The sequence below is a fragment of the Carettochelys insculpta genome, chromosome 12 (assembly GCF_033958435.1).
Source record: "Carettochelys insculpta isolate YL-2023 chromosome 12, ASM3395843v1, whole genome shotgun sequence".
NCBI lineage: Eukaryota > Metazoa > Chordata > Testudines > Carettochelyidae > Carettochelys > Carettochelys insculpta.
Window position 1 is genome coordinate 7,501,715 of NC_134148.1, and position 26,927 is coordinate 7,528,641.

Here is a 26,927-nt window from a genome sequence, read left to right on the forward strand (position 1 = left end):
TGGCCAGATGGTCCTTTTCGGTTTTGTTTCAGTCATGTGGTGCTGGGCTAGGATCCTGTTGCCAAAAAGAAGAGGAAATTCCTCCTCTTAGAAAGGGGTTGAGCTGGGAGAGGAAGCCTGGCTCCTAGTACAGAGACCTGAGGACCTCACCTGGAGACAGTGTTAAGGCTCTTTGGTTTCTTGGGAATTCATAAAGAAGGAGGGTTAGCAAAGGAACTGGGATGGACACTTGGCTGTTCTACAAGTGGATCACAGGGAGCACAGTCCATGCAACTGGGGAAAGGGCATTTGATTAGGACTGTTACCTGCGGATATCCATTTCTCCACACCGAGGATTAGAGTCGTAAAGGGTGTAAACAACGTGCAGTGAAACACACAGAATGGAAAGTCTTTCCTCTTCAACAATGGTTTGGCCCACTAAAAATCCCCCCATCAGGACTCCCAGAGGAATTGCAAGGGAGGATGTAAACTTACGTTGCTTCAAGACCTCAAATGCTGCCTTCAGTGTGCTGAAGAAACAAACACATATGTATTAGTGTCCTAATGACAGTTTGTGAATCTACAAAAATTTCTATGACAAGATCTTTACCCTCAAAGAAACACAATAATAAATAAAAATGTTTTAATAGCCCAACCACAAAACATTGGCCATGCAAACGGGAGAGCTAATTAAAGTCTTTTGCTTCTGATCTGCAGGGGCACTTTACTCTTTAAACCCTCAATAATAGTTATTACACATGTTCATATAAATGTGTCTGTACCGATGTCTTGGTGAGAACAAGGCAAATGCAAATGACCAATAGAATGGATTTTTGGAATAGTAATTCCAAAAAGAGAGATCTCTGAGGACAGAGATAGTTAAGACCCATGTAGTCATAGGTCAGTGCCTGGACTCATACCATGGATTTTTACCTTAGTAGTCCTGGAGCAAAGCATTGGCTGTATAATAACAACTCCCTCCTGCACTTCTGTAGCACCCTCTTGTGGTACCATCTCTAAATTCTTCATATTCAAACTAATGGTTCACAGATTCTTATATACAGCTTGCTGGGGCCGGGGGGGGGAGGGTCTTGAACCTTGGCTCATTCATACATATACATATCTCATAGAATTGGAAGGGACCTGAAGAGGTCATCAGTTCCAGTCCCTGCACCATCCCTGACAGATTTTTTTTTAAATCTATGTGCCCCAGACCCCTAAATGGTCTCCTCAAGCACTCAACTCACAACCCTGCATTTACAAGGCCAATACTCAAACCATTTCCGTGACTTTTCATTACCATGCAGTGCACTATGAATGATCTCTGCCAGCTGACCACCACGCTCCCCCCCAAGCAAGAGAAAAAGTTACAAATGAAGAGCAGCAAAGAGATAGAGGAGTTAATTCAGAGAAAGAGCGTAGGCATAGTGGGCGTTCCCGACTTTATCAGTCTGTAGCTGCATTGTGGCTTCGCTGAACACTGGTCTGAAGATCCTGATTACCAGTGGTTTTACTGGGGGCTGTACTGTAAATTTAGAAGGTAATCTTTGCAGGGCATGGACTGTGTGATATTGCAAAGGTGTGTAGAGGAACTGGATAAAGCAAGATCCTAATCGGGCCCATAAAATGGGAAGGAATATGTAGCCTAAAAAAAAAAGACTTGAATTGCAAAATCCTCTGCTGTATAAGCAAGCTGAAATGTGCGTATTAATCTCTTGTTATCACTAGCATATGGGATAGAAGATATTCTTCTGAAGTTGCTCCTGCATTTAATTTTATCCTTGGCCGCAGCTACACTAGCCCCTTCCTTTCAGAAGGAGCATAGTAATGAGCCACATCAGCAGATGCTGAGACACTGCCATGAATATGCAGCACTCATTAGCATAATGCCGGCTGTGTGCAGTTCGAAAGTGCTGCTTTCAAACCACGCACCGCCCCTGTAGACGGGGGGTGGGGGGTGCTTTCAAAAGGATCCCTCAGACTTTGAAAGTCCCTTCTTCCTATTTGGTTTTAGGAAGAAGGGGCTTTCGAAGTCCAGGACAGTCGTTTCGAAAGGCCCCCCCCATCTACAGGGGTAATGTGCAATTTGAAAGCGGCACTTTTGAACCGCATGCAGGTGGCATTACGTTAATGAGGTGCTACATATTCACGGCAGAGCCTCATTAGCATCTGCCAATGTGGCTCGTTACCATGCCCCTTCCAAATGGGCTAGTGTAGACATAGCCCTTGTGTTCTCAAACATGTGTAACTTGGCTGATGGAAATGTTTGCAAAATGAAACTTGGAACATGGAGAAATAAAGGAGCCTTTTTAACCAAATTTGAAATCAAATAACTTGAGTTCAGTGGGTGGCTTATGCAGTTCTACATGCGACAATTGGAATTTTTTAATTAAGTAACCACAACTTACTATACAAATTGGCCCTTGCTTGGGAACATATCTTATGGGGCAGGAGGCTCTCCGTTAGATGCCTCAGAGCAACACAAATATCGATACAAAAAACAGAACTCTGAATCCAAGAGACAAACCCAGGACATTTACTGTTTGCACAGCATTTGGAGCTATCGTTTCCACAGTATTTTACAGGAGCCTGAGGTGTGCGCGTCTGCCCGATGTAGTTAAATTGCTATAGGGGAGACTGAAGAAAGCTACATTTTCAATATGGGGAGTAAAGGGGTTACTCTCACTAACTTGGAAGTGGGCTCTGCTCTCAGAGGGGTCCATGAAAGGGAGCCAGATGTTGTGACTTAGGCTTGGTCAGTGTTAGGGGGTTAAGTCAATTGCACATATGCAATTCTAGCCAAGGCAACTCCAAAGCTAGAATCAACTCACCTGCAATTGACTTAACTGGCCGTCTACACAGAGGGAGGTTGACAGGAGAAAATCTTCCGTCGAGCTCCTTCACTCCTTGTGATATTCAGGAATACAGGGGTGACTGCTGACCCCAGACAGTTCAATTTTGTGTGCCTCTACCAGTAACCCTTTCCTTCCACCCACCCCACAACATGAGAAATATGACAGGTTATATGCAGATGAATTAAAGTTCGAACTAGTTTTCTTTTTAAAGCAATTATTAAATTAACCTTTTTTGGGGATCTCTAGGGGAATAGAAAGGAACATAACTTTGAAAACAGATAGGCAAGAGAATAAGACGACCAAATTTTAGGCCTAAGAACCTTGAAATATCTCTTTAATCATGTGAATGCTGCACAATTTTCCAGGTACAGCTCCACCCATCAGCTATAGATCATCTTTGAACCTCTGACACCTGGACAGAACATCACATTCCAGTACACCAGGATGTAGCTGTGTGGGGGAAGGAAAGCATCTCACCTGGTAGAAATGTATGGGTGAGATGCCTGTAATTTAATTTTGTTAGTACTCTTGACTGCATGGTAACTAAATAAAGTATCTCATTTCAGAGCCCCTTTCCGTGTGGGCGAGATTTCCTATTGAGATTTGCAATGTTTTTGTTCTGATGTCTGAGGACGTGGGGGGGGCTCAGTTTTAGTCCAGCTGAACACAATTCATTGTTTCCATATTCACGGTTTTTAAGGGGCGTGCTATTATTTCAAGTTTTGAGGAATGTTAAAGTTACACAGGCAACGCATCAACCTTAGCCGGGAACCCTCCACAGCAAGCCTTTTCGTGAAATGTCTATAGAAACATACTCTGTGTAATTAAATCTTCACACTTAGTCACAAATGGATTTAAAGACCCAGTGTTCATCTGAAACTTTGATAGAGAAATGAAAGAGCCGTACTTGGGAGTAGAGCCAAGGTAGCCTTGGCAGATGGAGCCATAACAAAACATCAACTTCAGGTGATTTTTGCCATCTAGTGGCTGAAACTTTTTTCTGTTAATCAGGTGAGGGACATTCTGAAGATTCCATCACTTGGTGTACTTTGAAAACTTTTAAAAAGTTCAGCCCACCATTAAAAGAAGTAAGTGTTTCCTGATATTTTGAAGTGAGCACATTAAAAATATCAGCACTGCTTCTTCAGGAAGCAATCGCCAGATGTCCTTCTTGCCTAGATTAGTTTATACCTTGCATGAAGATGCAGGGTACGGAGTAGGGAAGATTTTCACTGTAATACTTCATGCTTACATAGTGTTTGCCATCAAACCACTTTAAAAGGACCAAAGTGACTTTCCCAGCGGACCCGTGGCTGAACCAGGAGTAGACCCAGGTCTTCTGAGTCCATCTCCAGTATTTTATCCACTAAGCAACACTGTTTCCCCTTGGAGCTTTCTTCACTGGATAGACATTGCAGGGATCGATCACTTGAAAACAGATCCAGGTTTTCGTCCATCAAGGCCTTTTCTCTTTGGTGGCCCCCACTCAAATGTGCTCCTTGTTTGGTGCTTAACCTCCCATGGACCATATGGAATTGCTGAGAATTGCATCAGAATATAAAGCTGTTTTCAAGCCTTGATCATGCAAAGTATCCATTGATCAGAAGAAAGATGTTGCACTGGAATCCCTTGTTGCCTTGAAGTTAAGTGGCTGCCCTGCAGCCCCTCTACTTTCATCCTTTTCCCTTCTCTTCTGTTAGACATTCTTTTTGTGCTTTTAGACCTAGCCTGCCCTAGAAAAAGTCACACCAGTTCTGAAGCAAAAGTACAGCGGCACTGGCACTAGTAAGAGTATCATCTCTGGCTGTGGTTGGGACTCAGGGGTGCTTTCACCACCACGTCATGAAAGCCTGGCTTTGTGACAGAGGAGGTAAAATTGCCTGCATCCTGTCAGAGCTGGTGTTCGCAGCCTCGCTAGCACCAGTGCAAGCTGGTGTGAAAGAGCTACAGAATGTTCTAATAGCTACTGGACGCACTTCCTGTCTCTCTGCTTAGACTCTCTCTAAGTCCTCCCTTCTCATTATTTTACCTCCATGCTTCTTTTTCTGTGTCCATTAAGAGGTTTTGCTGTGCTGCTTTCCCCCGTCTGCCCACTGAAGGGAGTTCAACTACAAGCAAAAGAGCTAACCCTCAGCACCCTTCCTCAGCTGCTGTTTAAGGAACAGTGTCTCTCCAGGAACCCTGGTCCTGGACATAATTCCAAATGAAACATAAAATCTTTGCTGTATCAGTTTGAGTCTGTCTGACTGTCTTGCCCATTCCCACAAGCTCAGAATAGGCTAACCCAGTCACTTGTGAAGTGCCTCTACTATTGATGTACAGGAAGAGAAACAGCAACTTCTCTGACAGGAAAACCACAGCTTATTCTTTTCCTTCGGTTAGTGAATAGGAGTGGAAAATTACATCTCTCTCTAAATAACAGCAGCACGATGCACCATGTTCTCTTTCTAAAAGCGAAGTCTTCTTAAAATGGAGCAGGAGAGACCATTGTCTAGGCAGACTTTTCAGCTCTAAGGAGGGCACCCCACTGGCTGTGTGTCCCCCAGGTGAATTAGTCCCAGCTATAAATCAGGAGTCCAGTTAAATATCAATCTCTTCTCATCCCTCCACGGCCGTGGTGAATATCTGGCTTGGTTCCAAACTAACCGTATTAGGACTAACCTTGATTTTAATTAATAGATTCCAAGGTCAGAAGAGCTAATCATCTGCCTAACATAGGCCCTAGAATAATTCCGAGAGCAAATATTTTAGAAAAACACCCAGTATTCATTTTAAAATTGCCAGTGATAGAGAATTCACCATGATCCTTGATTAGCTGTTAATTACACTCACTGATAGAACTGTATACAGTATTTCAGGTCTGAATTTGTTTAGCTTCTGGCCAATGAATCTTGTTGCACCTTTCTCTTCTAGAGTGAAGACCTATTTTAAAATATTTGTTCCCCATGGAGCTTGCAACGCTATGGGGGGGCAGGGAATGAGTGGGGAGAACCCATGAGGGCATGATCCGGGCAAGCTGGATCTGATCCAGCCCATGGACTCTGCCAGATGCCACAGGGAATTGGCCCATGGAGGCACTACCTGCTGGCTGCTCCCATTGGCTGAATCACAGCCAATGGGAGAGATGAGGAGTAGTGCCAGTGGTTGCCTTCTCTGCAGCAATTCAGAGACACAAATTGAAATCTTTTTTTGGTCATTTTTGCCAGGATAGAGTCCCTCACATGCAAGTGTAGTAAGTACAGGCCCAATATGAGGCCTTAGGCCTGAACCAAAGTAATGGTCAAAACTTTGCTAACAGAAAGCAAAGTGCAGCTGTGAGCTAAAGGAATGCATTGCTCACAGAAGTTGGCAAGAAGAGGGTCGATGTTGCATAAACATATCTTCCTAGTATATTGAAATAGGAACATGGTACCAGAACACCCAACCCAGGAACATTCCACAGATAAGAAAGAACAGGCTGACCCATCCCAGTGACAGGGGCAGAAGGGTAATATGTTGGATAGAGCTGATTTGTTCGAACCAACATGTACAAGGTGAGAGGTGGCACCTGACTACGTAGAAGGGTTGTACCTCAATACGTCAGGAGTGATGTGTGAATTGTTTGTACCTGTGTATAAGAATGTACTCCTGGGATGTGGTCTGGGTCCGGCCGAGGGGGCAGTGGAAAGTCCCGCCACTGACTGAGCCGAGTCCATTGACCGTGGGTGCATATTTGTCGTATGCCCTGACTTAGACTGAGAAGTCTACAGGGAACTACTATTGTGTCCAATACGGCAATAAACCTGGCCGACGTGCCTTCGCACCTTACTAGACTCTGTGGTCATTGGGGGTTCTCTTTGGGTCTGCTGTGTCAGCTATCTGCAGAGCTGGGGCAGCACACAGAGGGAACACATGCACGCAGCCGAGTGATACCAGCACTGGAGAGAGCAGAGCACCACCCTGGTGGCATCTGACAACAGCAAGTATGGTCTATAATCTTTGTTCCTAGAGGTATAAATTAAGCCATATTAAAATACATCATTTGCTTGCACCTAGCATACCAAGCAGTTCATGTTGCTCTTCAGCAGTGACTTGTCCTTGTCCTTATTTACCACTTCTCCAGATTTGGTGTCATCTGCAAATTTTATCCAGCAGCGCCACATGGCTGTGACTACAACTTGTCTAAGTATCTTCGTTGTGTCAAAATTAAGTAAATGAATGTTAAGAATATGTTGTAACTTTTGACATTGAAAACCATTAATTTCCTCTCTGGTCATGTATCGGAGGGGTAGCCGTGTTAGTCTGGATCTGTAACAGCAACGAAGGGTCCTGTGGCACCTTATAGACTAACAGAAAAGTTTTGAGCATGAGCATGTGCTCACGAAAGCTCATGCTCAAAACTTTTCTGTTAGTCTGTAAGGTGCCACAGGACCCTTCATTGCTCTCTGGTCATGTTTCTGCTCCATATAACAGAGTTGGGAGCTCTAGTGCATTGAATATTCATATATTAATTGTCATACAAGTATCTTACATGGTGCTTAATTTCTGCCAGGGCTGAGCCCTGGCATGTCTAGGCATGGCAGTTCATAGCCCTTCACCTCCAGGTTTACCTAATCAAAGTCACAAAAGTAAAAAATATTGCTTGAGCCCTGGTACCTAACTGCTTTGAGCCCCAGTGCATCTTTCATTGCAAATTAAGCACTTATCCAACCACACATGCAGAGGTGTCTGATGATGTCAAAATGCCACTGATAGAAAAATCAATCCAATGTGTAACCTCTTTGAATAAGGATCATACCTGCTCTCAACTAGCTACCCAAATAGATGATGACACTGAATGAATGCATAGTTTTCCCACCTGCATGCAGTGTTGGCCAGTCATTGGTTTGTTTTACAGGAAGCACACGTAACTCTGGTTTTATCACCTATGAACTTAAGTCCCATAGACTCCTCAGCTTTTCACAGGTCTTCCAGCAGTAGTTGTAGCTGGTCCATGGTCTTGTCAAATAAAACACCATCCACACGCTCAAGATCCTTGAATAATGAATCTTTAAATTTCACCCCTCCTATTTGGTCTCAGTCAGCTTTGTCATCAGATAGTTGATCTTTATCAATGGTGATTTTTAAGTTTTCTTCTGGGTAACTCATCAATATGTTACGTACAATAGGGCCGAGAACCAATTCTTGGGGGACCCCACTGGAAACATGCCTGCACGTTGGTGTTTCCCTGTTTTCAATTACATTTTGAGACTCATCAGGTAGCCAGTTTTCAATCCATGTAATATGTGCCATGTTACTTTGATATTGGTTTAGTCTTCTAATCAGAACATCGTAAGCTATCCAAATGCCTTGCAGAAATCTAAAAGTTTATCACCTCAACACTTCATATCATTAAAATCATTCTTCTGACAGGATCGGTTTTCCGTAAATCCATTTTGACTGGTATTAATCATCTTGCCCAATTTTAAATCTTTATTAATCAAGTTCAATACCAACAGTACATTATCCTGCCTGCAATTAATGTCAGATTGACTGACCTATAATTACCCAGGGCATTCCATTTACCTGTTTAAGACACTGACACAACTTAATTTGCCCTTTTTTTTTTTTTTGGCTATAGCCTGGAGCTTTCCCAATAGTCTTAAACTTGTTGAAAAATCAATGTTTGTAGTCCTCAGCTATTTTTAAAAAACTTCTTTTATACAGACTGTCTGGGCCTGCTGACGTTGAAGTGTCTAACTTCAATATCTGTTGCTCATCATCCTCGTGAGATACTAGTGAAATGGAAGGAGTGTTCTCCTTATCCCATGGTATGACAATATCTATTTTTAACTTAAACATATAACAGAAATATTTATGGAACACCTCAGTCTCTTCTGCATTATTACTGACATTACTATCATTTGCATCTAGTAAGGAACTAATACCATTGTTAAGATTCTTTGTTCCTAGTACACTTTAATAAACTGGTTGGATAGTTATTCCCAGGGTGTAGGTATCAATGGCTCACAGTCATGCTGAAAGACAGGATGGGCCTTAGAGCTGGGCAAACTGGGCTCATATGCACGGTGCTATAGGCAGGGGAGCCACAGGCAACTTGGAATTCCCCTCATCGGCTCCAGTGGGATTTCACTTGACCACACATACCGTGGACTCCTCCTTGCTGGCCCTTCCCCAGCACTGAGCTGACAGTCTTCTCTCCATCCCTGGTCCCTCCCCTCACTCTTCAGCAGAGGGCTCCAGCCCCACACCAATCCGTCCTCCAGAATCCCAGAGTAGTGAGGCTCATCACTGGCTGTGAGGTGGCCTGGCTGACCACCATCTGGAGCAGAGTGAAGTTTGCTTGGTTTCTAGACGGAGTTGGGCCAGGGTCAGGAGCAAAACTTTCTCTCCAGGGAAGTGAGTGGGAGACAGAGGACAACATAATCAAGGAAAGCAATGGTAGGGTTACCATATTTGAACTTTCAAACAATGGACACACAGGTGGTGTATCTGTACCAGTATCTACCAATTCAATAAAACAACGTGACTTGGTAGATACTGGGATACTCCCTCTCGGGGTGTCCTCTTGTTTGAACATTCAGATATGGCGACCCTAAGCAATGAAGAGGTTGATGGAAAGAAAGGAAAGGGATTATGACAATATGAGATCACAGAATTGCATATATAGGTGGTCAATCATACACATATTGCCAAAGTTCTGGAGTCATCTTAAAATACCTGTACATATATTTCTTTAAATCCTTTTAAAAATTCCATCTGCTTTTAATGCATGTTGTTTCATTATCTGCAATATGCTGATGTCAGATATTTACCCCATTTAAAGAAAAAAAATTTAAAGGAAACGTTTATAGAAAACTCTCTCTATGCTGTTGCTTGTATGAATTTAGTGCTGGTGAAAGGAGCCCAACTGACAGCTTTGAAAACTGACAAACTTTTTCTGCATAAGGTGGTGTCCTTATGTCCATAAGGCAGACTGGGTGCACAGGGGTTGGGTGAATGGGTGAGCACTTCCTCATACAGTGACCCCTCCCCACCACAGTGGAGGACTGAAGGGGGCAGGAAGCTGAGGGAGGTTTCGGGGTTAGGGTGACACAGCCCCAGTGATTCCTTGCAGGGGAAGAGATAGTCCTCCAGCCCTGATGGGGCTAGCAGCTGATCCTGGCTGGCTGGGGTGTCCTAGCCCATGCTGATTTCTCTCTCCTGGCTGCTCTGGGGCCCGAAACATTGTACCTGCCCTACTAGTGGGTGATGTGTGACTGCTCTGGCAGTTCCCCTTTGCTTGGTTGTCAGAAAGCCATTTTTCTGCAGGAAAGCAAAGAAATCTGCAGGGGTACATCTACACTGCAGCGATCTGTCGCCAGGAGTGACTGTCAGAAGAGATCGTCTGGCAAAACTTCTGTTGACAGATCGCACCCACACACAAAAGCAGATCAAAAGAGCAATCTGCGCCATTGCCAGAGAGTGGTCAGACTGCCTATCCCTCTCTAGACAGAACGGACAACTAGAAGCTCAGCAAACAGGGCTGACCAGTGAGCCGGAAGCCCTGTCTGTCAACAGAGGGCCCACCAGAGCATCAAGGCTGCCTTTTTGGAGACAGAAATTGTCACCAAAGTTGTTATTCCTCATCCCAGAGAGGCAGAACACTGGCAGCAGAAGTGCCAAGTTTTGGCGACAGACTTGACAAAACCACATCTTGTGTGTAGATGCTCCATGGGTTTTGTCAACAAAACTCTCTAGTGTAGATGTAGCCCAGGAAACAATAATTCTGCCCACGTGCAGAGGTGCAGAACCTCCCCAGGAGTAACAGTAAAGTTTAATGTATTACTGTTGGATGCTCAGATACTGGGGTAATGAGCATGTTATAAGAACCTATACAGAATAAAATAGATTCATGACTGGCCACGTGTGTAGCTGCTTCAGAGCACATGCACAAACAAGGTATGTTTTCCCACCGCTTTTTAGTTCACATATGGTAACTAACACTTAGTAAAATCCTAGTGCAGACAATGGGATAGCAGGCTGAGTGAGCAATGGTCTCAAACTGCAGTGGGAAGGTTTAGGTTGGATATTAGGAAACACTCTTTCAGTAGGAGGGTGGTGAAGCTTTGGAATGAATTATCTACAGAGGTCAGGGAGTCTCTAGCCCTAGAGGTTTTTAAGTTCCAGTTTGACAAAGCCATGACTGAGGTGAGTTAGTTGGAATTAGTCCTGCGTTGAGCATCGGGTTGGACTTAAATGACCTTATGACGTCTCTTCCAAACCTGTGATTCTATGGTGATGGGAAAAGCCAAAAATAAATAAAATAAATTAATTAATAAGAGACAAATAAAGGGGGAGTAAAACTTAGGAAATCTCAAAGCTTATGTTTTTTGGGGAAAAGTGAGAAACTGGCAGCCAAGCTAGGTCACAAACAGGAGGTGGGGGAGGTTGGGAAGGTACTGGCCTTATTAAGGAGCACAGGTGCAAGTCAAGAATTGGTTCCTTTGCTTATTAAAACTGCACATCCCAAGCACCTCTTTACACTTCCAGATTAGAGGGAAATGCTCTATTTTAAGGAAAATGAAAGACCCTTTGGGAGGTGACAGCCCAGAGCAGGGGCAGGCTAGGGCCTGGGTGAGGGCTGGACTCAGCTGTTGGTATCAGCTCTTTCTTTTTGACATTTTAGGTTATGGCTGATACCATAATGTAGAAATCTTCCCTGTGGCCTTTGTCGTGTACACAGAGGTATCTCAGTGCTCAGACCCTACCCTGGGAAGAAATGGGGGAGGGAAAGCTGCAGGGAGATCCCCCACCTCCTTTGCAGCCACTGTCTGATGCTCACCATTGCCCCACTGGAGCCTCCACCGTTTGTTAACAAACATAATTTGCAGAATGTTGAAGGATTTCAAAATATTGTGCATAGAATTTTTAATTTTTGGTGGTGAACACGGGGTGGTGGCAGTTGTGGGGCGGGGCTGTGAGAGCGGCAGTTGGCGGGATGTCTATGGATGGGACAGCACTAGGGATAAGGACCTGTTGTGGAGATCTTTGGGTGAGGAGCCACTGCACATGGATGTTGCTGGGCATAAGGGGTTGGTGGTACTCAGCACGGGTGGTGTGGCAGGGCAAGGTGACAGCATGGGGCTGGAGCTGGGGCCACAGGTGAAGGGGAAGTATAGAGGTTAGGGGGTGAAGGCATCACTGTGTCAAGGTCAGGGGCAAAGCGGGAACAGGATGGATTACAGAGCCCATGAGGTCCAGGAGAAATAGGGGGTGGTGCCATGCCCAGGGCAGCTGGGACACAAAAACAAAAATTTGCCCAGGGCACCATTGTCCTTAAGGCAGGCCCTGCTGCATACCAAGCTAGGAAGGGTTGCAAGAGGTTTGAAGGATAGCATTATAAATTCAAAATAATCTGCAAATGGGAGAAGTGGTGAGGTAAATAGGATAAAATTCAATAAGCACAGAGTACTTTAATTAGGAAGGAATGTACAAAATGGGAAATGCTATCGAGGGAGTACTGCAGAAAGAGATCCTGGGGCCAGAGTGGACCACAAGCTAAATATGAGTCAACGGTGTAACACCTTTGTAAAAAATGCAGACACCATTCTGGCATGCATTAGCAGGAATGTTGCAAGCAAGACACGAGAAATAATTCTTCCACTCTACTCTGTAATGGTTAGGTTTCCACTGGAGTATTGTGTCCAGTCCTGGGCACCACGATTCAGGAAAGAGATGGGCAAACTGGAAAAAGTCGAGAGAAGAGCAACATAAATTATTAAAAGTCTAGAAAACATGGCATGTGAGGGAAGATTGAAAGAACTGGCTTCACCTAGTCTGGAAAAGACAAGACAGAGAGGACAGGATAACAGCTTTCAAACATTTAAGAGGTAGGTACAAGGAGGAGGGAGAAAAATTATTCTCTTTAACCTCAGATGATAAGACAAGAAGCAGTGAGCACCAAGGAAGGTAGAGGTTGGACATTAGGAAAAACTTCCTAATTGTCAGGGTGGTTAACCACTACAATAAATTGCCTAGGGAAGAAACTTCCATCATCGGAGATTTTTAAGAGCAGGTTGGACAAACCCCTGTCTGCAATGATTATGGCACTTGGTCCTGACATTCGTTCCAGGGATCTGACTTGATCGCCTCTTGAAGTTTCTTACAGTTGTATGAAGTCTATGATTTTAAGATTCTAGTCATGTGATTCATCCCACCAGATTTCAGTAACACCAAATAAATCAAATGCATGTGCATAATAAAATATTTCAATTCCTCTTGTTTATAACCCAGAATCTTGGCAGTGGCTTATATATGCAATTGAAGATTTTTTTTTATTTTATTTATTGCTTCTTGCCCCTTGGTTCCATGGTTTAATTTTGCTCTCAACAGTCATGTTATCCTCTTGCAATGGCTATAGCATGGTTTGGGAAATTAATTATGAGTCTGGTGATGGTTACTCGAAGGCAACACAGTATCTGAGCTCCCTCCTGTGAAAGACATGCTATATTTACAGCTGGTGAACAAAGTCTGTTCTGAATTTTGTTTTGCATTTGACAGACTTGTGTATGCTCAGTGCAGGTTTCTGACTATATTAAGCATTGGGGTGAGATGCACTGCAGAAGGGGGTCTGTGGAAATGTCCTTTCCCCTTTAGCAGAAGGGGATGGCAGAGTGGGAAACGGGGAGATGGCGTACATAAGGAGAGACAAGGAAAAGAAAAGTCATAAAACAAAAATAGCCATCATGTGAGATCAGCGTCTGCATTTTTGTTGTCAGAACTGAGCTCTTCTCGCCAGCTGGAGTTGTGAATGCTCAGCACCTCTGAAAAACTGGGCCCATTGAGCAAATGAGCCAGGAAGACTGACCACCACTGAGCTGGAGCATGCAGCAAATCTGCAGCATAAAGGGCTTTTTCTCTTAACCACAAAAGGTACAAGTTTGGCTGTGAATCAGCCATAAGCTGTCCAGGCACCATGGACTGTGCAAATGACAAGGGCAGTCTGGCTTTGTGGTCCAGCGTCAGGAACCAAAGACAAGCTGGAGCTATGAATCAAGCAGCAGGTCAGAAGCGAAGATATAGGAGTCGAGCACAATTTGGTGTCAGTAGTGAGGGCCAAGAGTGAAACCAGAGGTCAGGACCTGGAACAAGTGCAACAGCAGGCAAGGAGGGTTCAAGGCCAGGGCAGGACAGGGACTAGCCTGGGTGAAAGCATGCAGGAGCAGCAGGAATCAAACAACACAGGAGCAGGCACAATGGTGAGCATGAGCAAGCTGCTGCTGGCGTAAGGGCTGACCTACTGGCCCCTCCAGCCAATGAGGCAGCTTGCACCTAGCCAGCTGGTGTGATGAGGCTGCCTAGATACTAGCTCTGCTTCAAGTCCAGATTCCTAACAAACTACCTCTGAGCAAACTCAGTGCAGCTTAGGCTATTTCAGCAACATTTCAAAATAAGCTATGCAATGTGCATAGAGGAAATTGTGTAGCTTATTTTGAGGTTAGGGAGCCATGTAGACAGCCTCAGGTTTCACAGATACGATCAAACCCAAAGAAGGATGGAGAAGGATAAATGTCTTATATCAACCCTTCCTCATCTAACATTCATGCCAACATGACTTTGCCTCTGATTTTAGGCTGCAGCATCTCAGGTTTCATTTTAATTAAAAACATCTGAAAATCTTGACTGACCTTGCACTAATATACCCTAATCCTTCCCTTAAAGCTCTGATCCAGCAGCCTTTCTTCCCAGCTCTTTCACTAAATTAAATAACTTAAAATATGGAGAGACTCCACTCCCTTCCCTGTCACAAGAACTAGCTTGGACAGCTAGGACTGTAGGATGAAGGTACTTAAGAACATAAGAATGGCCATACTGGGTCAGACCAAAGGTCCACCTACCCCAGTATTCTGTCTTCTGACAGGCTGAGCTGAGATCAGGCCCCTGTCTTTGTACTGGGATACCCAGGGCCCTGGCTAATGCCCCCACCCAACCAATGAGTTAAATTTGAACCACAAGGCTGGAGGGTTACACCCACTCCACCCCAAATCAGAAATAGCTTCCCCAGCTGCAGGACACCAAGCACAAGCAGTTACAGCCTCTAAATTTGCCTGGAGCAGGCGAGCTGTATAAAATAACTGTGCAGCTGGGGTTTGAGAGGATGAATTTGGACTGTTTGTTTGTTACTACCATGGCAACCAGCAGCAACTTGTCATATACTAGGAAATAGAATTGCCACAGCAGGGCCCCCTAAGATCAGAGGCTGAGAGCAGGTTTACCACTAGAGTAGGTCATGTATGGCCATCTTCAGTAGCAGCTCACAAAGAGTGACTGGCAGTCCCTGGAGCTCACTCTCACATAGGCCAAGTCTCAGTGGAGTTTCTGAGCTTGGCTGGAAGATGTTTTGCTTTGCCCCTTGCTGAGGGACAAAAATACTGTAGCCAGTACCAGCACCGGGGACTCTATTGATGAAAACCACTGTTCAGTGTGCTGGTGCTGCTGGCACTGAAGATGGAGACACCAAATTTGTCTCTTCTCACTACATAACTGATTGTGTTTCTAAAGTCTCATTCTGCATTGGTGCTTTATTAGTGCAACCACCCTTCCCTCCCTGGCTTGTACAGGACCCGGCAACACTCATCTGTATGCCTGTGCATCTGGAGATCTTGATATTAAAGTATTCCAGTGGTGATGTAGGCTAAGTTGGAACCCTCTATCCACCCTCCTGCTGCAGTCCGTAACTTCTGTAGGAATTCGAAGATGGCAATGCCTCCTCCTGGCTGGTCCCTGTGCACACCCCATGGCCTGCCTTGGAAATCTCCAGGAATAAACCCATTTTAATAACAAGCTGTGGCATGAATCTAACTCCACACTAACCATTCTAAATAATACACAGCTAATAGACTTAAATTAGAATTAACACACTGTTACTTAACACTTAAAGGTACATGTTTTAACAAAGACTAAATATCACCTCTAAATTAAATCCACATTGTGCACTTAAGTCAAATCAATTAATACAGCAATAAACGAAACCTAACTAGCTAGCATTTCCACTGCCATCATTTACCCGCCACCAGCGCATACATTTCTTTGACTTTCAAAGTCCCAGACGCTTGCTTGCACGGGCGCACTGCAGCTGGCACGGAGACAGCACTGTGCAGGTTCTGGGAATCACTTGAGCCAAGGCAGCAAGTTGCAGAACCCCTCTGAAACTAGAGCTGGTCCCACCAAACATGAGCAGCTCTGGGTCCTGGTTCACTGGACAGATCACACGGCGTCTTGTCAGTCTTCCTGCTGTGTCCTGGCTTTGCAAGCACATTCTCAAACAAGGGTCACAGTTACTTAAAGTTCCTTCGCTGCAGTTCTTCTCAGTCAGTTCCAGGCAGAACAAGAGCCTCTCCCCTTCAAGGACAACCACCAACACCAAAGCTCCCTGCTTGATTAAAGCCCCAGCAGCAGCCTCTGGTCTGGACAGAGCTACACACCAGCTATCTGGCTTCCCTCCAAAATGGAGCCCACCACCTCTCTCTCCCCTGCACACCTTGATTAGACCAGTTTTCCTAATAGCATCATGGGAGTTGTAGTCTCTAGGTCTAAATTGCAGGACATGGGATAGTCCAAGGAAAGCTCTGAGGCTCCTATAGTAAAGAGCCCTACATTCTGTTATTGCCACCCGTGCAGAGCAATAGCAGATGTTACATGTTACTGGTCTGCTCCCCTACGGAGGAGAAATCGGTGATGTGGAGTCAGGGGACTCCCTGTGAAACCTGAAGGCACTGCACCCACTGAGAGGGGAGTTTACACTCCACTTTCAGCTCCCGTGGAAGAAACAACGAGAAGTCCAGGGGCACCTTACAGACTGATATTTTGAAGCATAAGCTTTGGTGGGCAAAGACCTGCATCGTCAGATGCCAGGTGGGAGAGGTCATAGCTCTAGTCCCTAAATTCTGAGGTTCAGTCCCAGCTGCTAAGGACCTGGGCAGTATTTTCTCTGATCTGTGGTCTGTATAGATTTTGTAAAGCCCACCACCAATAGAAACGTGCTGCTGCCTGTGGGCGCTCTGCTAATCGGCTCGGCAGTCCCTGAATCTCTCCTAGGCAACCACCCAAGTGCTTAGCTTATAGGGAACACAGGACCCAGGTCTGTCAGCTTTACAAGTGGGGGTGTGTCCAGGATCGAACTGCTGGGAGGTCTCTGAAGGTTGGGATGTCCTTCCTCCACTGAGGGAAGTATGTAACCCAGAGGGACTGAAAGAGAAGAGTGACATCTGCTGTACAGCCTTAGCTCATGCGGTAGTGACTCATGGCTTTAGCCCTTAGGGGCCCATGTTCAGTCCCATCTGCTGGCTTTACCACTCCTGGGAGAGAGGTGGTCACAAACTTCAGTCAGGCCACCTCATCTTCCAGGAACTGTTTTAATGCCAGGTCCTAGGCAGTAACTGCCACAAGAATTAACTCTAATTAACTCACACCAGTGCTGCGATCACACTTTACTACTGCTGCTGCTGCTGTCACATCTTCTACCTAGAACCCTGCTAACCAAACCTAACACCACCATACTGTATGTCTCCTCAAGACTGAACATCTGCTTTCACGTTAAGACAAGAAATTTCAAAGCCTGGACAACAACACCACTCGGTGATAACTGCGACAGAAATGTATTTGGGAACACACAAAGCAGTGGGAAAAGATTCAGGGTTGTGGTTGCAATGTAACAGCTAACCCCACCTTCTTTTGGAGCAGCAAGAACATCAGCAGAAATAATTGGGAGAGTGAAGCCAAAGAGATTAAGGGTGCTGGTTGCTAGGCCAGTGGAAGAAAAGGACAATAATCTATTTGAACAACAGCAGGGAGTGTTTAGAAGTCTGCAAGCAAGTTCTTCTTTTCCATTGATAACAGAGCTACGTTATGATTTAGGTTCTTTCAGATGTTTTGTTCCTGTCTCCTATTGGTATCATTTTGTTTAATAGTTCTACTACTGAAAACATAATAGCTTTAGAAAAGCTGGTAAAATGGATATGACAGCATTCACTATAACACTTAACACACGCATGATGCTTTTCACCTTCAAAAGTGCTTTCCCATCTACACAGCATCTCTCCAAGCAGCAGGGAAAGGTAAGTGACTGACAAAAGAAGTACTGTTATAAAGTTGTGGGCACCAAGGAGAAAACAGCAGGTTTGCTGGGGAGGAGCGAGGTACTGTTGTATTCTCAGCTTTTACCATCACGCACCCTGGGGGTGGCAGAGGTGGGGTTGTTCAGACAGCATCAATGTAACCCCGTGTTCTCTGCTTTTCGAGCTGTTACGTTCTAGAAGGGCATGTAGGGCGCAGAGCATTGGTCAGTACTTGCAACTTTAACTCCACATTAATGATGGGTTTTGCGTGTGGATTAGGTTAGAACTTGTGTGGAAAGACTTGGCAGTTCATGGAATCCCAGGGCTGAAAATGACCTCAGGAGGTCATCAAGTCCAGTTCCTAACTCTTCTATCAGTGTAACGACCGCATTCTTCTCTGAGATTGTATATAAGTACAAATATTTTGAACTACAGTGACATTTTAAAAGCCAACACTATTTTAAAAAAATTAAATCATCATACTTCCTAATCTTATTTATGGTCACTTTTTTTCTGTTATTAGTAACAAGTCAGCTCAATTTGTCAAAATTCCATTTCCTACCATTTCCTAAAACCTGTCTGCTTTTCTCATTGTGCAGCCTTATAATCCCCTTTTCCCTGGGTAAGTAATTTGCTTGTGAGGAACCTGAGACTGTGTCTGTGGAATATTCGATGTTACCTGAGCGAATACAGCTACTTAACCCAAGCAAAAATGTTTGCATGTGGTAACAGAAGGCAAGAACTCTGCCATTAGCCCTGGAGGTCAGGCCGTCTTGGTGTTCGGATCTAGTTTAGAAGAGGGCAATCTATTCATTTTACCAGAGAATTTTCACAGCACACTTGTCCTAGGCTGGTTCGGATAAAATATCTGCAACTGAATCCAAAACTCTATTGGAAGCTTGAATGAGTTTGGCTGCCCTTTAAGAACTAGCCTCGAGATGCTGTCTTTGGGGCCAAGGGTCTGTGTGAATCTTTGGTTCTAAGAATCCGTCTCTTGACTGCTTGGTCCTTCCTCGAGCCTTAACTGCTCAGCCGGCCATTTAACCAGTGGGTTGCCAGCCCTCTGTTCCCCCCTCTTCCTGGTACACTACCATTAACTGCAGACTGTTCTCCTCCCAATCCAGGGGCAGCTCCTGGTGGGGAAAAAGGCAAATAGCCCATGAAGATGAACACTGGTGGCTGTTAGGGATGTTACAGGTTAACTGGTAAGCCGTTCCAGTTAACCAGTAGGGGCTCAAGCAGCCCCCACCACCTGGAGTGGGCAAGGACTTGCTCCCACCCCACAGGGCTGATGCAGGTGGGGGAACCTCAGTGCAGCCAGAGCAGCTCCCATCTATAGCAGCCCGGGGGAGATGGGGAGCACTGGGGAGGCCAACCCTCCACGCAAGTGGTGGGGAAGCTCCAGCTGGGCCAGAACATCCAGGTCCCTGGTTCACCATGGGCAGTGGCACTCAGGCCTGGCTGGAGCAACCCCAATACTGGGTGTGCTTTAGTGCCCTAGCCTCATTCATAGACTCAGAGAATTCTCGGTCTGGAAGGCACCTCAGGAGGTCATCGAGTCCAGCCCCCTGCCCAAAGCAGAATCAACCCCAGCTACGTCATCCCAGCCAGGGCTTTGTCAAGCCAGGATTTAAAAACGTCTAGGGATGGAGATTCCATCACCTCTCTTGGTAATACATTCCAGTGCTTCACCACCCTCTTGGTGAAATAGTGTTTCCTAATATCCAACCTACACCTCTCCTTCTGTAACTTCAGACCATTGCTTCTTCTTATTCTTAGATCTGCTGGAAATACTTCTCCCAATGCATCCTAATATGCCATGAGCCTTCTTGACTACAAGGGCACACTGTTGACTCATATCCAGCCTCTCATCCACTGTAATCCCCAGGTCTTTTTCTGTGGCACTGCTACTTAGCCAGTTGGTCCCCAGCTTGTAACAATGCTTGGGATTCTTCTGTCCCAAGTGCAGGACTCTACACTTCACATCACATTTCTTTTGGTTCAAACCTCCAATTTTTCTAGGTCACTCTGGATCCTATCTCTACCCTCAAATGTGTCTATCTGACCCCCTACCTCAGTGTCATCTTCAAATTTGCTAAGGGTGCAAACCATTCCTTCATCCAGGTCATTAATAAAGATGTTGAACAGTACTGGCCCTAGAACTGATCCCTGAAGCACTCCACTTGAAATCGACTTTCAATCAGACACTGAGCCACTAACCACTACCCATTGGCCATGACTGTCAAGCCAGATTTCTATCCATCTTACAGTCCATGTATCCAATCCATACCTTCTTAAAATATGGGCAAGAATATTGTGGGAGACTGTATCAAAAGCTTTGCTAAAGTCAAGGTATATTATATCCATTGACTTCCCCATGTCCACAGAGCTAGTTAGCTTCTGTGATGAGGTAGTCAGACTGGTCAGACATGACTTGCCCTTGGTGAATCCATGTTGACTATTCTTGATCACTTTCCACTCTTCCAAGTACTCCAAAATGGATTCCTTGAGGATTCCCTCCATGATTTTTCCAGGGACTGAGGTGAGGCTGACTGGCCTATAGTTCTCTGGATTGTTCTCCTTTCCTTTTTTAAAGGTGGGCAATACATTTGCCTTTTTCCAGTTATCCGGGACCTCTCCTGATCTCCATGAGTTTTCAAAGATAATAGACAAAAGCTCTGCAGTGACATCTGCCAATTCCCTCAGTACCCTTGGATGTATTAAATCCAGACCCATGAGTTTGTGTGTGTGTGTAGCTTTTCTAAATAGTTCTTAACCAGTTCTTTCCCCACCAAGGGCTGCCCACCTCCTTCCCAGACTATATTGCCTAGTGGCGTAGTCAGGGAGCTGACCTTGTCCATGAAGACTGGTGGCGGGGGGTGGAAAAGAGCATTGAGTACTTCAGCCTTGCCCACATTATCTGTCACAGGTTACCTCCCTCATCCAGTAACAGCCCTACATCCTCCCTGATAACCCTTTTATTGTTAACATACCTGTAAAAGCCCTTCTTGCTGCCCTTCACATTCCTTGCTAGCTGCAGCTCCAGTTGTGCTTTTGCTTTCCTGAATACCCCCTGGCATTCTCCGGCCATATATATATACTCCTCCTTACTCATCTGTCCAAGTGTCCACTTCTTATATGCATCCTTTTTGAGTTTAAGCTTGCCACGGATTTCCCCTGTAAGCCAAGCTGGTTACTTACCACATTTGCTTTTCTTACTGTGCACTGGGATCACGCATTCCTGTGACTTCCAAAAGGCCTCTTTAAAATACTGTCAGCTCTCCTGAACTCCTTTCCCCTTCATATTAGCTTCCCAGGGGATCCTGCCCATCAATTCTCTTAGGGAGTTGCAGTCTGCTTTTCTGAAATCAGGGAGTCTGTATTTTACTGCTCACCTTTCTTCCTTTTGTCAGAATTCTGAAATCTACCAGCTCATGATCACTACAGCCCAGGTTGCCACCCACTTCTATTTCTCCTGCTATTTCTTCCCTGTATGTGAGCACTGAAGTGAGCACTTTCCCTGGTCGGTTCCTTCAGCACTTGTACCATGAGGTTATCCCCAACATTCTTCAAAAACTTCCTGGATTGTCTGTGTGCTGCTGTATTGGTTTCCCAACAAATGTCTGGGTGATTAAAATCTCCCATGAGAATCATGGCCTGTGATTTGGAGGCTTCTCTTAGTTGTCCGAAAAAATTCTCATCTACCTCATCTAGTGGCCTATAGCAGACACAAAACACTACATCACTTCTGTTGCTTCCACTTGCAAGCTTAACCCAAAGACACTCAACTGTCTCTTCTCCCTCCTTAAAGTGGAGCTCTGAACAATCATACTGCTCTCTCACATAAATCCCAACTCCTTCTTTTCTCCCCTGCCTGCCCTTCCTGAACAGTTTATACCCTTCCATGACAGTGCTCCAGTTATGTGAGTCATCCCACCTAGTCTCCATTATTCCAATCACCTCATACTCCTTTGACTGTGCCAGGGCCTCTAATTCCTCCTCTTTCCCGGGCTTCTTGCATTCATGTACAAACACCTTAGATAACAAGCTGATTGGCCTACTTTCTCCTTTTGAAATAGTGGTCCTCCTTTGTTGCACCTGCTCCCTTCCTGACTTATCTCAGCGCTTGGGTCACCATCCCCCAAAGAACCTAGTTTAAAGCCCCCCTCACTAGGTTTGCAAGCCTGCCCACAAAGATGCTCTTTCTTCTCTTCGTTAGGTGGATCCCGTCACTTCCTAGTAATCCTGCTCTTGAGACAAAATCCCACGGTCAAAGAAACCAAATCCCTCTCTCTGACACCACCGGCCCAACCACGTATTTACTTTCATGATTTGATGATCTCTACCTGGACCTCATCCACCCTCCCTGAGCTCCACTGGGTGCAGGAGAAGTGAAGTGCCAGTGGACAGGGCTGCTCATATTGGCACGGGCATTTGGGGCACTGTTCAGCTGCTTATGGAGCGTCACCATTCTGCTGCCCTGGATATGGCAGAAGCAAATTTCCCTCCTTTTCTCTCTGCAGCATAGATTTGCCAGGGTCTCTTTGCAAGGGAGGCCAGCCTGCTCCTGGACTGGGGCTATGTAGGTTTTATGCCTAAAGCACTCCAGCCTCTTTTTTCCTTCTGCTTTACTTTAGGTAGGTTCTTCATAGAATCACCAACTTGCGGGAGCCAGTGGGGGGTGGGTATTTTTCAGCTAATTCACCTCAGACGTTATTTTAATGTTCCAGTGTTTCTCTCCTAGGTGTTGGATGTTCTCTGGGTTTGGGCATTTATGGGGGTAAATTTTCCTCTCATGTCAACCTAAAAAACTAGGAGTAAAGTGATGAAATTAAGAGGGGGAACTTTTTTAGGCTGAATAGCTGGAAAAAGCTTCCTGACATTGAGCTGTACTAGAATATAAAATCTCACAAGTGATGGAAAACTCTTCCTTGGAGACATTTAAAATCAGACTGGCTAAAAGACAGGGAGCAATCTTGTACTAGCAAGAAGATAGACTGAATGATCAGTGATGAGGGTTTTTTTCCATTTCTATCTTTTATCAGTCTATATATGGCATGACACAGGAAGTTCATTGAAATATTCTGCAAGAAAAACGGAAGCTGTTTTTCTTGCTAATTGTTGCGTATGAGTCACAGTCTGAATGCCTAGCAAACTCCTTAATCAGCTAACTTTCCAGATTTATAGGTGCCAAGATGCAGCTTCAAAAGCTGCTTTTAAATATGTTGACATGTTTTACTCCAAGTTCACTCTAAATCTTGGAATACTATTGGGAGTGACCAGATGGCATGCGTACAAATAGACGTGCAAGTGTTGTTTCATTTAATGGCTGAGTAGCTAGAATGTGATATGTGAAGTTAGCTGTGGTGCAGTTCTTGGGTGCAGAGTTGCAATCTGCAGCATATATTCAGGCACGCAAATAAAAACATGACATGGTACCAAAGACATAGGCTATAAAAACCTGCATATTATATTCTCATTGTTCATGCCAGTAAGCGTCAGTCTTGGCTCTCAGTTTTGTCTGGTTTATACCCACGTCTTCTAGATTGGAGTCCCTTCTAAGTCCACCTGTGTAGCTCTTTAAACTCTCAGACAAGATGCTTAGGGATGAAAAGTACTTTCTCTCCTTCTCAATCCCAACATACCACTATTGCGAGAAGCCTGTGACAATGGCCTCATAGCAAAGAGGATCACTACCATTAGGCTTGACAGGATCTTATAAAAACATCACTGTTAAGATGAGCTTTGCAACACACCATGGTACTGTATTCACCTCTTTGTATATGACACAGTATTAGAAATACTGGTGTATAATCAAAAAACGGGACCGAACCCAACCCTGGATTCAAACATACCCAAACTGGTCCTCCTGTGAGGGCGGGCAGCTCGCTTTGAGGACCTTTCGAGGTCCCTTCCAGTTCTAGTGTTCTATGATTCTGAGTCTGTGAAACATTACAGAAATTCAGCTCCATATCCCAGTGCTGAAGCCTGGGCCCAGAGGCAACCTACATCTGTGGCTGGGAGGAACAGACTGAGGGCACCTGGCTTTGGCTAATCAAATAATGTGGCGCCCCCACCCCCCCACATGCACAACCTCTGCTGGGGCCTCTAAATCAGTGGTTTCCAACCGTTTCTCTAGTGTGGACCCCCCAATTACCCCCCAACTGTTCATGGAGCCCTAATCACCTCCCCCTAAAATTGCTTGCGGATCCCCATTGAAGCCAATTCTAGCTGCTATGTCCATTTCATTCAATGAAAAAGGAGACCACCACATCGATTTTCAGACCACAATTAACAACATTATTGGAACAGCAACGATGGGTCCTGTGGCACCTTTTAGACTAACAGAAAAGTTTTGAGCATGATCTTTCGTGAGCAAAGACTCACTTCACCAGACTTCCTTATTAGCAGAGTGGGGCTGGCAGAGAGAGTGTACAGAAATGAAAAGCTGGGCTGCTGTCCTGCCACTTCAGCAGGCACCCAGTGGAATTTGTGCCCTCAGCTACTACAAATAATTTGATCTAGAGCAATGGTTTCCCAGCTGGGGTCCATGAGGGTATTACAGACGGTCTTTGCTCACGATGAAGTGAGTCTGCGCTCACAAAAGCTCATGCTCAAAACTTTTCTGTTAGTCTATAAGGTGCCACAGGACCCTTTGTTGCTGTTACAGATCCAGACTGACACGGCTACCCCTTTGATACTTAACATTATTGGAAGATATTTAATGTTAAAATAATTGATTGTAACTTTGCAGTTTATTTAAAACTTATTTTCTATCATATTTATCTTTTATTTTTCACAGACCCTCTGAAATACCCTCATGTACCCCAGCTGGGAAACCATTGCTCTAGATCAAATTATTTGTAGTAGCGGAGGGCACAAATTCCACCGGGTGCCTGCTGAAGTGGCAGGACAGCAGCCCAGCTTTTCATTTCTGTATACTCTCTCTGCCAGCCCCACTCTGCTAATAAGGAAATTTTAAAGAAAATTCCTTGTAAACCCCAGACTTGCAAAAGGCATACAGATTTCACTGGGGATGAAACAGTCCATCTTCATTAATCCATTCTTTTCATTTTGAAACCACCATTGTCTTTTCCCCCATTGTCACTCTGTGAAATAGCCCCCAGGATGGAGATGGCTTTAAACAATGCGAAATTCCAAGAAAGTGATTTTCCAAGCTGGAAGACTTATTCAATATTCCTTTTAACTTACTGGATTTTCTTAGGGTATGTCTACACAGCAGACATAGCTTGTTTCAAAATAGCCCTGCTAGGTTACATCTGCACAGCATTCCACGTTCAGAAACGGAATGAAAATGAGGGAGATCAAAAATGCAAATGAAGGACTGATTTACAAATCTCACACTTCATTTGCATACTGTCACACAATCCTGCTTCTGTAAGAGGCTTTTCAGAAAACAAAAACAGCCGTGTAGATGGGGTCCTTTGAAAACTAACCCCGTTTTTGAAAGAACCCTTCTTCCTGAAACAAAATAGGAAGAAGGGTTGTTTCAAAAATGGGGTTTGTTTTCAAAAGAACCCCGTCTACACGGCTGTCTTTGTTTTTGGAAAAGCCTCTTCCAAAAGCACAATTGCATAAGATTGTGCAAAAGAAGCATGAGATTTGTAAATCAGCACTTCATTTGCATTTTTGATCTCCCTCATTTGCATTCCGCTTCTGAAAGTGGAATGCAGTGCAGACGTAACCCCACAAACAAAAACGCATTTCAAAATAGTACTTAGCTATTTCAAAATACAGTATCTACACTCAGAGCTTATTTTGAAATAGAGCCATTAAATGCACTATGGCTTATTTTGAAATAAGCTCTTTTCCCTGCATTAGCAGCACCTATTTTGAAATACCTATTTCAAAATAGGCACTATTCCTCTTAGAATGAGGGTTTACCAATTTTGATATAAGCCAACCACTATTTTGAAATTATTTCAAAATAGCAGTTGCATTGTGTAGACGCTAGGATAGTTATTTCTAAGTAACTTTGCTGTGTAGACGTACCCTTACAGACCCAGAGAAGGAAGGAAAGAAGAAAGAGCATGTGGAGAAAGATAATGCCAGATATGTCCCCTAGTTTGAGCCTCAACGCTTTCTGCTGCTCTTCCCCAGTCTTATCTAAGAGTATAAAATAACGGTCAGATCAAATTCAGCATTTCCCTGTAGGCTCTTTAATCTGGGATGTGTCACAGCATATGAGGGCCAGTGCCACAGGTGATTGATTGGTACTTGCATGCTGCATTGTGCCCAGGAAATAATCCATGAGTTTGAGGTCAGATTTTCCATTAAAATCTAACAGAAATTCATATGCACCTCAGGGAGAGCGAGTGATAAATTGACCCAACCAGTAGGATGTAATTAAGAAATCCATTCTGGGCTGGAGGGGCTGGGTGACCCTGGAGAACTTTAGTGCTGGTTTATATAGATTGGAGTCCACTCTTTCATCCTTAACTACCATGATCCCAAATTTTCATCCTCCTCCACCTTATTACTCCATTACTACTCCTGATTACTTATGGCTGTAATGACAGGATGTCTCATTACCACTGCATCACTCAGTAAAAGCTACTGCCCAGCAGGGGCTGTTTATGAAGTAGATTTCCTTGCCAAAGCTCACCTCTGCCCCGTCCCTGCCCCACCCCTTATGCACACTGTCAGCAAACAGTGGAGGGCTCAGAGAAGCACTAGGCATTGTTTTAGTGTGCTGCAGTGTATTAGTTATAGATCTGAGCAGCGAAGGCCTTCCAAGCAGCTGTAGAACTAGGCTTATATTTCTAATACAGGTTGAACCTCCCTTGTCCAACACACTCCTCTGGCAACATCTGTATTATAGAATCATAGAACAATAGAGTTGGAAGAGACCTAAAAAAGACATCAAGTCCAGCCCCCTGCCCTAGGCAGGACCAAACCCATCAGATCAGCCCAGCCAGGGCTTTGTCGAGGCAAGACTTAAACACCTGAAGGGATGGAGACTCCACTACTTCCCTGGGTAGACCATTCCAATGTT

At 44.7% G+C, this 26,927-nt stretch overlaps 1 protein-coding gene across 1 annotated transcript in view; it reads right to left on the bottom strand.

Moving 5' to 3' along the window:
* PSTPIP1 (proline-serine-threonine phosphatase interacting protein 1) overlaps window positions 1-26,927 on the bottom strand; it is a 127,652-nt gene that overhangs the window by 32,775 nt on the left and 67,950 nt on the right. Inside the window, exon 4 of the mRNA XM_075006796.1 lies at window positions 475-509. Within this exon, the coding sequence (XP_074862897.1) occupies window positions 475-509 (35 nt within the window). The remainder of the gene's footprint in view (window positions 1-474; window positions 510-26,927) is intronic.